General features: G+C 44.0%; 1 protein-coding gene across 1 annotated transcript in view; it reads right to left on the bottom strand.

Annotated features, from left to right (window-relative positions):
• Positions 1-12,137, bottom strand: part of ITIH5 (inter-alpha-trypsin inhibitor heavy chain family member 5) — a 98,756-nt gene extending 86,619 nt beyond the window's left edge. Inside the window, exons 1-3 of the mRNA XM_021715228.1 lie at positions 12,016-12,137; positions 8,864-8,945; positions 6,304-6,348 (exon numbers count right to left, since the gene is read on the bottom strand). Of these exons, the coding sequence (XP_021570903.1) occupies positions 6,304-6,348; positions 8,864-8,945; positions 12,016-12,137 (249 nt within the window). The remainder of the gene's footprint in view (positions 1-6,303; positions 6,349-8,863; positions 8,946-12,015) is intronic.
• Positions 12,138-14,386: the final 2,249 nt, after the last annotated feature.

The following is a 14,386-nucleotide window of genomic DNA, read 5'->3' as shown; positions in this document are numbered from 1 at the left end:
TCTCTCTCTCTCACACACACACACACACACACACACACACACACACACACACACAAATAAATCAGAAGATTTGCAAAAGTAAGAAAAACTTTAGAAGACAAATAAATCAATAAGATCTGCGAAAGGTAAAAAAAAAAAAGATTTTAAAATAGATGTAGTATTTTTAAGTGGTGAAAGAGAATAGAAAATGAAAGAACATTCTAAGAACACAGAAGACGTGGAAATAGAAATGAACCATACATTTCTAGAACAGTTCAGGTTCCTCAGAAAGAAGAACACATAGTGAGAAAACCATTGCACAGTAGTAACATAGTCAGCAATGGACACCCCTAAAAAACAACTCTGAAATGACAGAGACTCATGAAAAGGAAGGACATAAAACAGTTGGCTCAGTTTTTCCCCGTACCCAGTTCTTAAAAATCCAACATACTTTCCGTGCTTCTATTTAAGTAATAACTTTGTTTTGGGATGTCAACTGGAAAGTAAGGGGAAAAAAAAAAAAAAAGTCTTCCTGTGACATAATGTAATTTCTTCATTATTTTTTCCTACAAAGGCAAAGCAGATGCAAAAGTAGTTTGAGGCAGGGAGTGTCTTAATTAGCTACTCAAGGGACCCAAGGTTCTGGCGTGACTCATGTGAGGCACTTAAGATCAAGACACCCAGAGGATGTCCTGAATTACCCAAGTGTCATCTGGAAATGTAACTGAGGAACGTGTGGGACGGTGTTTGCCAGAACTCAGCCTCGACGCCTCTTCCTAGAAGATTAGCCTTTCGCTGCTTTATTCTGGTCTTACAATTCTTCAGGAACCATCAGAAGAAGTCATTTCGGAGGTGGATGAAAACCTTCGAAATCATCTAACTGTGGTCTCCCTTGTTTCCTAGGGAGACAGTCAGCCGACTCCAGGTCCAAAATCTATACGGAACCTTAATGTGCAAAACAATATAGCCCATGTGGTTGCCACATGAAACAGAAGACAAGGGCACAGCCCTGACAATTGGACTTATCACCTGGGGAAATAACTGTACCCCTCTAGATGGAAAATGGCATCGGTTCTGAATTGCCTATTTGTGGTAATGACTTCCATTTAGTAATGTTCTATTTAGAGAAGAAGCAGCATAAAGTGCAATTATCATCTTTCAATAGAAAAAAAACCCAATCTTTACATCTCCTGAAAAGGCCACACCCATGATAGTCAGAGCTGGGGACAGGGAGACGCAAATAAGGGTGTAACTAGCCCTCTGCAAGGTGGTGATACTCAGAGTCATGCTACCTGCTGTCTTTTCTTATTTTCTGTTTTCTTGATGCTCTGGCATTTGGGGCTTTGCTCCAGAAGAGACTGCCCCTCCCAGGACTGCCTCATTCCTAGAGACAGCAGATGACTCCCCTGAGAGTGCATCTTCGATGTCCAAACCACCCATCCAGAACCCACACCCCCAAACCATCTCCTGTATCAAACTCACATACCAAGCCAATACCCTGCCTACCCTGGTCACTCCAGGGCCAAGTACCAGACAACAAGGGACCACCCCTGGAGCAGCGGTCCCCAGCCCTTTTGGCATCAGAGACCAGTTTCATGGAGGACAATTTTTCCACGGATTGGGGGGAAGTGGGGGGGAGGGAGGGAGGGTTTGGGGATGATTCAAGCATATGACATTTATTATGCAGATCAGCAGCAGCATTAGATTCTCCTAAGGAATGTGCAACCTAGATTCTTTGCATGTGCAGTTCAAATAGGGCTCGTGCTTCATTGAGAATCTAATGCCACCCTGACCTGACAGAAGACGGAGCTCGGGCCATCACGCCAGTGATAGGGAGTGGTTGTAAATACAGATGAACCTTCACTTGCTTGCCCGCCACTCACTTTCTGCTACATGGCCCGGTTCCTAACAGGCCCAGGGGCTGGAGACCCTTGCCCTAGAGCCCAGCGCCTGTAGAAAAGATTCAAAGTATACAATCCTAAACCCACTCAACCTGCAACCCTGCCTTACCCATTTCTTCCCTTGAAAAACCCCCAACACAGGCAGGCTCTGGGCCCTACCCTATCCTCTGCCCTTCCTGCTACGGACCTACATTGGTGCTTTCTGTAGGGCCCTGCAAGGTATGCTTGAGGCTCTTGCTTCTAGGGACACAGGAGTATGAACTTCTTCCTTCGTGACAGTCATTTCTGTGTCTGTGTGTCTCACCACGCCTGACTAAAGCAGCCGTCAAGGAGGAGGTTAAATAATAACTGAGTCGCCTTAGGAAAACCCGGACCTGTTAAGCACCATGGAAACCCGGAGACATGGATACCCCTGCTTTCCAAACTGTAAATATTTTGTGTGTGAGGGATGCCAGAGAGCGGCACAAAAAGGGCATCAAATTAATTCAGAATAAAGCCTAGCAAAGCCCCATGGTCCTGGCAATGGTAGGGGTGGACCAGCTGTTGCCATCCACATTCTAGTCTTAAATTAAAGTGTGGAACATTCCGAGAACTGCAGCTAGAGTGAGATGGCTACAGCAGAGACAATAAGGCACACACAGGGAAACTGAGGCCGACAGAGGCCACCTCACACTGGACCTTACGTGTCCTAGGAGTTTGTCCCAAAGGTTGTATGGTGTCATTGAAGACACTCGTGCAAGAGAGGGATGTGCTAGGTCTACTGCTGAAAAGACCATCCTGGTACCAATTGGATGATAAATACGGTTTATATTAAAAATATATATATAACTTGGTCAGGCATGATGGCTCACATCTGTAATCCCAGCACTTCGGGAGGCCAAGGCAGGAGGATTGCTAGCGGCCAGGAGCTTGAGACCTGCCTGGGCAATATAGTGAGACCTCATCTCTACAAAAAATTTTAAAATTAGCCAGGCATGTTCACCTGTATTCCCAGCTATTTGAGAGGATTTAGTGGGAGGATCACTTGAGCTCAGATGGCTGAGGCTGTAGTGGGTTAGGAAGGTGCTGCTGCACTCCAGCCTGTGTGACAGAGTGAGACTTTGTCTCTAAAAAAAAGAAAGGAAAAAAGGAAAGAAAGATGAAAGATGGGCCAAAGTCCTGAAGAAAGCAATTCACAGAACAACTCTGAATGGCTAACAGATATACTTTAACATGTCCAAATCTTTAAGTAGTCACAGAAATGCAAGTTAAAAGAACAATGAGAGATCACTTCGGATGTAAGAGACTGGCAAACCAAAAAGAGTAATTGTATTGCTTGCAGAAATGTATTCATTATTGCTGATAGGAATGAAATGAACACAGACAGTGTCCAGAGCAACAGTAGTCACAATCAAAATTTGATTAATTTTGATAACATTGATCAAAATTTGAAAATGGATATGCACTTTGAACTAGCAATTCCCCTGCTGAATTAAAAGTACCCCCATAATAGAATAAACAAATGAGATTTTTTGAATCCAAAGAAAAAACTGGGAACAGGCCAGGCACGGTGGCTCAGCACTTTGGGAGGCAAAAGTAGGAGAATTGCTTGAGCCCAGGAGTTCCAGACCAGCCCGGGCAACATAGTGAAACCTTGTTTCTAAAAAAAAATATTTGCTAAGCATAGTGGTGTGTACTTGTCGTCCCAGCTACTCAGGAGACTGAGGTAGGAGGATCGCCTGAGCCCAGGAGGTCAGGCTGCAGTGAGCTGTGATGGTGCCACTGCACTCCAGCCTGGGTGACAGAGCAAGACACCTGACTCAAAAAAAAAGAAAAAGAAAAAAGGTAACAAATTGAGAGCTCAGCAAGAGTAGAATGCTTAATAAGTTACAGTGTGTCAACAACATGGAATGTTATTTGCCATTTTAAAAAAACAGGTAGAGCTATGCCAGGTGAGATATTATTGAGTGAAAATAATGAGTAGTAGAAAAATGCATATAATTGGAAAGCCAGTCTGCTGTATTAGTTGAACGTGGACTCAGGATTGTTCGGGCTTGAGTCCTGGCCCTATCCCCTCTTCCCAATCTTGTCATCCTGGGAAAGTCACTCATATCTGTCTGAGCCTGTTTTATCATCGGCAAAATGCCTCAAAAAATTGTTACAAGAATAATTGAGTCATCATGCATAAAGCCCCTAATACAACGTCTGTCATACAGTGAGTACAGCTATCATTCAATGATCCCATTGTTGGAAAGCCATCATCAGGAATCTCATACATGCAAATGTTCATAAGCTCTCACCTCTTCTCTGGCTGCATTATTTTTCTCAGTGGCACCTGTCATCCTCTAAGTTATACTTACATTGATTTCTCTACTTTGTCTTTTTTTTTGTCTATTTCTGCACCCTTTAGAATTTAAGCTCTCTGAAAGATGGGGTACTTTGTTCTGTTATTGCTGTATTCCCAATACCTGGAAGTGCTGGTGGCTGACAGGCACTCAAAAAAAATTTTGTCAAATGAATGAATGAATGAATGAATATGCATTGTTGGGAGATTATCCTCCATGAGTCTCAATATTTCTGCACATTTTGTGAACAGTGGCACTAGATGCCTTTGCTCTGAACCATCTTTTCAAGGATGGTTGTACAGTGAACAGCCTTGGAAGACAGGCGGTGTCTCCCTCAGGGAAGAAAGAATATGAGTTGGCTTCATGTCCAGAATAACAAAGAGAATGTTTCCTTCCAGGGGCAAAGGTCAGGCAGCTTAGTGCTTATTATTAAAGAGTCAAGTTCCCTGAGCTGAGGGTTCCTCTCAGGCAATGCAACCAGCTGCACCAGCAGGTGTTATCTGGCCTCTCTGTGTCACCAGATGGGCATGGCGCTTGAGGAATGTACACATGCTGATGTCTGACTATGGCTATTACTGTGAGTCATAAATTGTCCTTTGTCTCTGACCCAGGAGTCTCCTGTTTTCTGCTAGCCCCCATGAAATGGCAACAAGCTAACTTATTCGCATGTAAGTAGGGTGAAGCCTCAGACCCTTCACAATCCTTGACATGCCTGCGTACACACGTTTCTGTAGTATTATGTGACCATGGAAGAAACATGAAAGAAAGAATACTAGGCTAAAAAAAACTGGGGGAGGCAAGATTGGGAGGATCGGGAGCAGGAAGGGGGTAGAGAAAACCAAGCAAAAAATAAAAAGAATAAAGGGTCCCAGTCCAAACAAAGATGGAAAATATTGTAACATTGGTCATGACTAGAAATCTGAATGAACTCAAACAACAGCCAGAGGCAGGAGGGCTTAAATAAATGCCTCACCAGAGATGAAAGGCATGTCCCCACATTTTGATATTTTGCTGAATGCACAGCAGTAGGATAGAACTGAAATTCTTTCTTTCTTTTTTTTTTTTTTTGAGTCAGAGTGTTACTTTGTCGCCTAGGTTGGAGTGCAGTAGCACACTCACGGCCACCACAGCCTCGATCTACTGGGCTCAGGTGATCCTTCCGCCTCAGCCTTCCAAGTAACTGGAACACCACAGGTGTGCACCACCATGCCCAGCTAATTTTTTTGATTTATTGTAGAGACGAGGTCTTGCCAAGTTGCCCAGGCTGGTCTCACACCCCTGAGCTCTGACAATCCTCTCGCCTCTGCTTCCCAAAGAGCTGGGATTATAGGCGAGCTTCCAGATTGTTCAAACAAGCTCTTAGAGTCTCTGAACATTTACTCAAGTTCCAATCCATTTGCCTCCAACACTCATTGAGAGCCTGCCCAACTCTCATCACGTGACACTTTAATTTACAAATGTGCATTCTTTGGTTGCTTCAGTTACTTACTTTGCAACAAAGCTTTTATTTCCTGGGTAAGGATGTCATAAAAATAAATAATAGTTATATTTAGCTTTTTTTTTTTTTAAGTCTTCAAATCTCCATGCTTTGTGTTTATAGTCCTACCAAAATAATCTGGTCACTTTACAGAAAACAAAAATCCACTTAAAGAAAGTCTTAGGGCCGGGCATGGTGGCTCATGTCTGTAATCCTAGTACTTTGAGAGGCTGAAACAGGATGATCACTTAAGCACAGGAGTTCAAGACCAGCCTGGGCAATACAGCGAGACCTTGGTGCAACAAAAAAATCAAATAATTAGCCGGGAGTGTTGGTACGTGCCTGTAGTCCTAGCTACTTAGGAGGCTGAGGTTGGAAGGATTGCCTAAGCCCAGGAGGTAGAGGCTATGGTGAGCCATGATCATGCCACTGTACTCCAGCCTGAGTGACATAGTAAGACCCTGACTCAAAAAAAAAAAATCAGCTACACTGTTTCATGTTAGAATTCTTCTACAAACAACTCTTTAAGCTTTGGGGGACCTGCAAGCTTTGGGGTACCTGGCTGTAAGTCAATAGAAGGATGAGGGAATAGACTCTTGGGGTGAACCATGAAAACACATACCAGCCTCTGTAGCAGCCTGGCTTGCCGTGGCACCCTGGGTCCAACCTGTAAAAAGAGAAGAGACACAAGATATGACTGTGCAGTCATTCTCAAATAAGTTAAATGAGGGGGTTAAACATTGACTCAGTTCATCAAAAGGGTTCCATCTTGAAAAGCAGCTCTGACGTTTTATCAGTGACAGAGTTTGAAGGGTTGTCCCCTCCAAATGTCATGTTGAAATGTGATCCCCAGACCAGGCGCACTTTGGGAGGCCGTGGCAGGAGGATCCCAGCATTCTGAGAGGCCACGGTGAGAGGATCGCTTGAATCCAAGAGTTCAAGACCAGCCCAGACAACATAACGTGATCTCATCTCTACAAAAATAAAAATTAAAAAATTAGCCAGGCACGATGGCCTGTGCCTGTAGTCCCAGCAACTCGGGAGACTGAGGCGGGAGGATTGCTTGAGTCTGGAAATTCAAGGCTGTGAAGAGCAGTGATTGTGCCACTGCACTTCAGCCTAGGCAACAGAGTGAAAGCCTGACTCAAAAATCAGTAAGTAAATAAATAAACATTTCACATTCCCACCAGGACACACGGCTTTTCTAAATTCTACGTCTAGAAAAGTATCATAGGGGTGAAAAGCTCAGTAGAAAAAAATGAATGCACAAGAAAATTATTTACAACATATGTTCATAATTGAAAACAGCCTAAACTATGCTGAAGGAGTGGTTCAGTTAAATAAATTATGATACTTTGGTTAATTACGACACAGTTACTGAAAACAAGGATGTGCATCTATATTCACTGACACCCACCAATGTTCATCTCACTAGACTTCAGTGTGGTTCCCCAAACATTTTTCTAGCTCTCTGCCAGAAGGATTCTCGCCTGTGGGCGGGTGGGGGGGTGTGACAAGCTCTAGCTGATAAATCACAAATGTATGTAACATTGGTCACTTCTGGGTCAAGTACCAAATTACAGATGTTCGATCCTTCAAAATGCTTTCCCTCCAGCACAGAGTCAGCAATTTTGGGGGAGTTCAAGGTCACAGCATTTCACGTTCACGGTGACCAGAGGTACATTTTGCTCCCCTGCAGACCCAAGGCGAACAAGTTGTACAAGCAAGAAAGAAATGGTATTAATTTTATGTATTCAAGTATTTATTTATTCATAAGTTGAGGTCTCACTCTGTCACTGAAGCTGGAGTGCAGTGGCACGATCATGGTTACCGTAACCTTGACCTCCTGAGCTCAGGCGATCCTTCCACCTCAGTCTCCCAAGTAACTGAGACTACAGGCATGTGCCACCATGCCTGGCTAATACTTTTTTTTTTTTTTTTTTTTGTAGAGACAAGGTCTTCCTATGTTGCCCAGGCTGGTCTCAAACTCCTGGGCTCAAGCTATCCTTCTGCCTCGGCCTCCCAAAGTGCTGGGTCAAGCCACTGCATCCGATGAATGTCTGTTATTTGTGACACTGAGAGTCAGGAGCTGGTTGGTACCACAGCATAACCAAGCCTATCCTGACAGGCATATTTATGACACAGTTTTGAGTGAATAAATCAAGTAACAAAACACCATACTTAATGTGATCTCATTTTGGTAAGTATAAGAAGTTTGATGTGTAAGCATGTGCACCAATATGCTCATTAATGGCTGCTGCCTTTGGGTATTTGAAATTTTTTTCTTTAAACTTTTCTGTGCTACATTCTTGACAAATTGGCATGTCTTAATTCTATAGTAAAAAAAAAAAACCAGCAACAACAACAACAAAGATGTTTCCATTCGGGAAACTGAAAGTATAACAGAAACCGTTTTGGGTCCATCCTCTCCCTTATCCTCCCTTCGCCCCCAAAAATATATTATTGTAAATTACCATCCTAAGCAATTATAGAACCTCTTATTCAATAACACATGGAACATAAAGAAATGTACGGCTGACACCACCCTGACTCCAAATGAGAACCAAACAATTCCCAGGAGGATGTAAAATGAGGTAAGATGTACGAGAGATCGTCAGAGGCAAGTCACAACAAGGATCCCAGCAAGTGCTTCACCAGGTCTGAAGGTCACCTCAGGCCTCTCCCTCCCTAAAATTGTGGAATCGTCTGGGGACCACTTAAAATAACTACAGTCAGAAGGAAAGCCCAGCCCCTCTCAGGTATTACGTTCCCTGATTGACCTAAAGTATTTTCTTTGAAGTTTCTCTCTCTGTAAAATAGGTTTTCCGAGAAAAATAAGCATGCTTCAAGGAGAACAAGAGAAGTTGGTTTTTCGTTTTTGAGATGACTATCTGACATCTCAGGGGATCGTTATGGCTACACTTCAGTCCAAGTTTAAACCCGGCTTGACCCAGCATCAAAACATCCCGGCACACACAGATTCCTGGTGCCAGCTGGGATTGGAAATGGAAATGGTGCTCATGTCATCATGGTTCTCAGCTAGGAATTCCTGATCCTTTTTACTGAGTGTTTTCTCATTGCCTTATAAGAAACTAAGCGAAGGGTTGGGGACAGAGACGTAACTGACTTCCTGCCTCACGGTAAGAACTACCATAAATAGTCATCCTAGACCTTCCACCAACTTGCTTGGGGCCCCAAGTCATGGACTCAGGGGATGGTGCAGGAGGATTGTTTGGTCTTCCCAACTGAGCTGTTCCTCCAGTACTGGAACAGAAGTGGTCCGGACCCTGAGAGTTATTAAGAAAAATATAAGCCTCATCTTGGCCATCAAGGACCATACAATCTAACTTTCAAAAATTACACATACTCATGAAAGTGTAGCAGACACGCTGAGTTTTATAAATTACAAGGGAAACAGACCAAAGAAATCACTATATTCCTGAGTGACCATGAAAGGCTGATGATGGAGACATAGCTAGACACAGCTGTGTAGACGTGTGTCGGAGTGGGACGAGAGAGAATAAAGTAAGAGAACCATGTTCAATACAGAAACTGCTTAGAAATAATCAGCTTCAGAATCACTTAAGAAAATCAAATGCTTAAACTGATAAGTACAAGCCAGGCTCAGTGGCTCAGCCTGTAATCCCCCGTCTTTGGGAGGCTGAGGTGAGTGGATGGCCTGAGCCCACAGGTTCGAGACCCGCCTGGGTAGCGAGACCTCATCTCTACAATAAATAAAAAAATCAGCTGGGCGGGTAGCGCATGCCTGTAATTCCAGCTACTTGGAAGGCTGAGGCGGAAGGATCGCCGGAGCCCAGCAGGTCGAGGCTGCAGGTCGAGGCTGCGGTGGCCGGGAGCGGCCACTGCACTCCAGTCTAGGCGACAGAGTGAGACTCCAACTCAAAAAAAAAAAAAAAAAATTATAAGTACAGATGAGAGCAACCATTCGCCATTGCCTTACTAGACCCTTGTGTTGTCATGTGCTCTTTGAGCTATGGTTGCCACCATGTTTCCTGAGCTCTGGTCCCCCCTCCTACCTTGGAGAGGCGAATCCTGTCTCTCTGTCTCTTTTTCTCTCTCACTTACTTTCTAAATAAATATTTTCCATATTTTCTAATCTAAAAAATTTATCTGTACTTATACATTTAATCCTTTGATTTTCTTAAATGATTTAGAGGTCTAACAGGGTAGACCTACACCTTTGAGTTGCAAAACCTTTCTAAACTTTTGCACTGACGTTTAGCACTTACCAGATACTGTTGTAAGCTTTTTGCATATACCAACTTATGCCATTCTCATAACAACCCCATAAAGTCACTAACATTCTTGTTTCTTCTTTCCAGATGACCAAACAGACATTGATGTGTTGAGTATCTTTCACAAAGTCACACAGCTAGTAAGTGTCAGAACTCTTATGAGTTGAATACATTAAACTTATCAATATAACATTATAAACGAAGATCTCCAGTACTCTTGACTAACTTAAATTATTTAATAACTTTCACTTAAAATTAAAAACAAATATGTCAGATTCTTTGAAATATTATGAAATACCATAAATAACAAGCACGCAGATTATTTTGAACGTAACACAATGTTTTAATACTAAGGATTGAATCTGATGTTTGTAATTCGTAGCCCAGCAAAAGGGAGAGGAGTTACCAACTCAGACATGCTGAGGTTATCAATTCATAAACTCCAGGCCATAGCACAGCTACTTCTCAGAGATCAGAGCCTAAAACCTGGGGTCCGAAAGCAAAAAGCTTCCAAATGATTCTTCGAGAACCACAGTTGGAATGTAGGGACAATTATTTTAATACTGTCCATGGGGCTATTCAATTGAAATTATCATCGATTTCTGAAATTGGGATCTACTTTTGGAGTGTGAGTGTGTGTATTTTCAAGGAATGCATTTTCGGATTCATACATTTTCTTTATTGTCTAATTTAATTCTGTATTCTTTGCATGTTTTTCCCCCCCCAAAACTACTTTTCAATAGTGGATAATAAATAGTGAGGCTGAGATGTTGAAAATAAAAGAAAGAAAGAAATAACCAGCTTCATAGTACTGCCCCTGCCTCTTTTCCCCGCATGGACCAAGGAACACTTGCTCCCAGGAATCAGAAGGGCAGGGAACAGCTTCCTTTGCACAAGTGCATAGCCATAACACTATCAGAGAGGGACCATTTAGAGTCTCTGCAAGTTCCCCATTAACAATTAGTGCAACTACAGCTGGAAAAGGAAACTGCAGGCACCGCTTAAATGCTTATAATTGGAATTGTAGGGGTTCTGTTTCTTCCCCGGATCTATCACTGCACTGAATCATGATTGGGAAATAAAAAAGAAATGTCCTTAAACCATTCCAATAGCTCATCAGTGGACAGAGATGGGAAACAGGAGAGGGAAAAAAAAAACCCTTTTTTTTTGTCTGAGTTTCACACTGTCCCCCAGACTGGAGTGCAGTGACACCATCATGGCTCACTGCAGCCTCAACCTCCTGGGCTCAAGCTATCCTTCTGCCTCAGCCTCCCAAGTAGCTGGGATGACAGGCACATGACATCACACCAGCTAATTTTTTTATTTATTGTAGAGACAAGGTCTTGCCAAGTTGTCCAGCCTGGTCTCTGAAAGGACAGACTGAGAGTGGGAAGCCATTTTTCATCTTGTTCTTAAACCCTGACACAATTGATGAGAAAATAGAAGCTGTGCTTTTGGAGAAATGCACACTTTAGGTATAATTAACTTTACCGATTTTGTCTTTTCAGAAACAGACTTCCAGGTATCTGAGGTTTCTCATAGTGGTAATCAAGCTTGCCTAGAATAAAGGGAATTTACAAGGCCTAAGACATCATGCATTGGGCAAGGACTGTAAAAGTCATGAAACTTATAATTACAAAAGCTGTGACCACTCAGAGGGGGAGCAGGTGGGGATTCGATCTTCCAGTAAATTGGGCGCTATCTACAGGGAAGCCAAGGATCCCCAAAGCTACCCACTGGAAATGCCTAGGAGATAAGGGGAGGTACACCCTCCATCAGGTCTAAGGAATGTCATTTGGGAAGGTGCAGGAGAATTAGAATCCTTGTCACACCCTTCTCTAGGGGTTATGATAATGTGGGTGAACATTAATGGGTCTCTGTGTCACAGGTTCTCCAAGACATCCACAGGTGGTCGATAAGAAAGTCACAGCAGTCACAGCAGTCACGTGCAACATCTCCAAGAGAAAGATGTAAGCCAGGACTCTGGGGGGCTACGAGGCCACACTCACCTGGAGTGTAGGCCCACTCTCTTTCTGTGGGGGGTAAACTTTTCTTAAATAAATCTTTTCTTCCCTCACCTCTCTGTGTTGCAATTCTTGGCATCTACTTGGATCTCTGGGTTCCTGGAGCGCACCTCCGGCTTGCCAGCCCCGGCAGTGCGGCACACCTCCCTGTGCCTCTCCACCCTCACCCGGTCCATCAGTACCCTAACAGTCTCAAACTCCTGGGCTCAAGCAATTCTCTCACCTCAGCCTCCCAAAGTGTTGGGATAACAGGCATAAGCCATCACGCCTGGCCACAAAACCTAATTCTTAGGCATACACATTCCTTTTCCGTGTGGATGCGTTAATCACCCAATGGACTCAAAGAAAGACAGAAAGACAAGGTTTACACACTTCTCTCTTCCTTTTGAGCTCTACCACTGGAACTGGGACTCTGGGTCCCCTAACAGATCTAAGAGACGCCACATTTCAGCTAGCATCAGGCAAACACCGTCAGAGAACCAAAGTTGTGAGTTCCCAGAGGGATGTGTACACAAATTTCTCTCCCTGTTGACCCCATTCCTCTGAGGCCGTTCTGAAATCCTGACACCAAGACCCAGCATCTGGCCGGGCTCGGTGGCTCAGTCTGTAATCCTGTGCTTTGGGAGGCCGAGGTGAGTGGATTGCCTGAGTCCGCGGGTTCAAAACCCACCTGGGCAACTTGGCAAGACCTCATCTCTACAATAACTCAAAAATTAGCCGGGTGTGGTAGCACGTGCCTGTAGTTCCAGCTACTTGGAAGGTTGAGCAGAGGATCGCTGGAGCCCAGCAGGTCGAGGATGCAGTGACTGGGAGCGTGCCCCTGCACTACTCCAGTCTGGGTGACAGAATGAGACTCCAACTCAAAAAAAAAAAAAAAAGACCCAGCATCTAAGGAGTAAGTTACCTCTGAGATCTGCTGTAAGGCTTGGAACAATACCAAGGGCTAGACGTTGGAAAGTCACTGGAGATGCCACTTATCATGTGAGCTGATGAAAGTTCATCTGGGAATATTCCCATTTGGGTAATTCTATACCACCAGCACCACATTTTTCTTTTAAAGCAACGTTACTGCAGGACGTTCAGCTATTAATCACCTACAAGTTGGGCTGCCTATGACCTTGGTAACGAAAGAAGAGACTTGATATTTCAGTTAAAACGCCAAACAATTTCCAGAAAGATTAAACATTTTTTTTTTTTTGGTTTTTTGTTTGTTTTTTTGAGTTGGAGTCTCACTCTGTCGCCCAGACTGGAGTGCAGTGGCCGCTCCCGGCCACCGCAGCCTGGACCTGCTGGGTTCCAGTGATCCTTCCGCCTCAGCCTTCCAAGTAGCTGGAACTACAGGAACGCGCTACCATGCCTGGCTGATTTTTTGATTTATTGTAGAGATGAGGTCTCACCAAGTGGCCCAGGCGGGTCTTGAACCCATGGGCTCAGGCAATCCACTCACTTCAGCCTCCCTAAGCATGGGATTACAGGTTGAGTCACCAAGCCCTGCGATGAAACATGTTTTTAAAGCAACTGGCCTCAGGCAAGTTGCGCTATTTCTTTACCTGTGAAAAATCAGGAAACTAGACCTTGCTTGGGGGAAAAATACTGAGGGGTTCAGAACACCCGCACCTACCCATCCAAAAAAGCTCGGGTCTTTATCCCATGGCCCTGTCTTCCTAAATCAACCCTTCTGATGCTTAGCTACAGAAAAATTGCTGGCATCCCCCTCTGCAACGCTGACAAGATTGCCCAGCATCTGAGCCTCCAAGATCTGGGGAAAGTGTGTTAGGAACACGAGGTCACACACAACTCATCATCCCATCTTCAGGTCTCACCCACCCTTCCTTTCTGCCCCCAAGAAAAACGGGACATGGCTGGTTTGGAAGTGAGCAAATCTTCAGAATTTCTCCCATAACACCCTCCTTCCCCACTCAGTTACAATCCTATCTCAACAACTGCATCTATGCACATATGGGTTCATTACTGAGTGACCTGCAACTTACAATTAGCTTTTCACTGGCTTTATTTTTTAATGAGTTTAAAAATAAAGTAATTGGCCGGGTGTGATGACTCATGCCAGAATCCCAACACTTTGGGAGGCCAATGGGGGAGGATCGCTTGAGACCAGGAGTTTGAGACCAGCCTGAGCAACATAACAAAACCCTATCTCTATGAAGAAAATTTTTTAAAAATCAGCTGGGTGTGATGGCACACATCTGTGGTCTCAGCTACTTGGGAGGCTGAGGTAGGAGGATCCCTTGAGTCCAGGATTTCAAGGCTGCAGTGAGCTATGATTGTACCACTCAGCCTGGGTGACAAAGTGAGATCTTATCTCTAAAAATAAAATTGTTAAAAAAAAAAATTCCCTGTGTTCCCCCTCACCTCCACCCCCCACCCCGCCCCAATGTAAAGACCTGGTTCTGAGTGGGAATTTATA

Source organism: Carlito syrichta, unplaced genomic scaffold (genome assembly GCF_000164805.1).
Source record: "Carlito syrichta isolate Samal-C Ts95f unplaced genomic scaffold, Tarsius_syrichta-2.0.1 Scaffold306869, whole genome shotgun sequence".
Lineage (NCBI taxonomy): Eukaryota > Metazoa > Chordata > Mammalia > Primates > Tarsiidae > Carlito > Carlito syrichta.
This window is presented reverse-complemented; position numbering and strand designations above follow the sequence as displayed.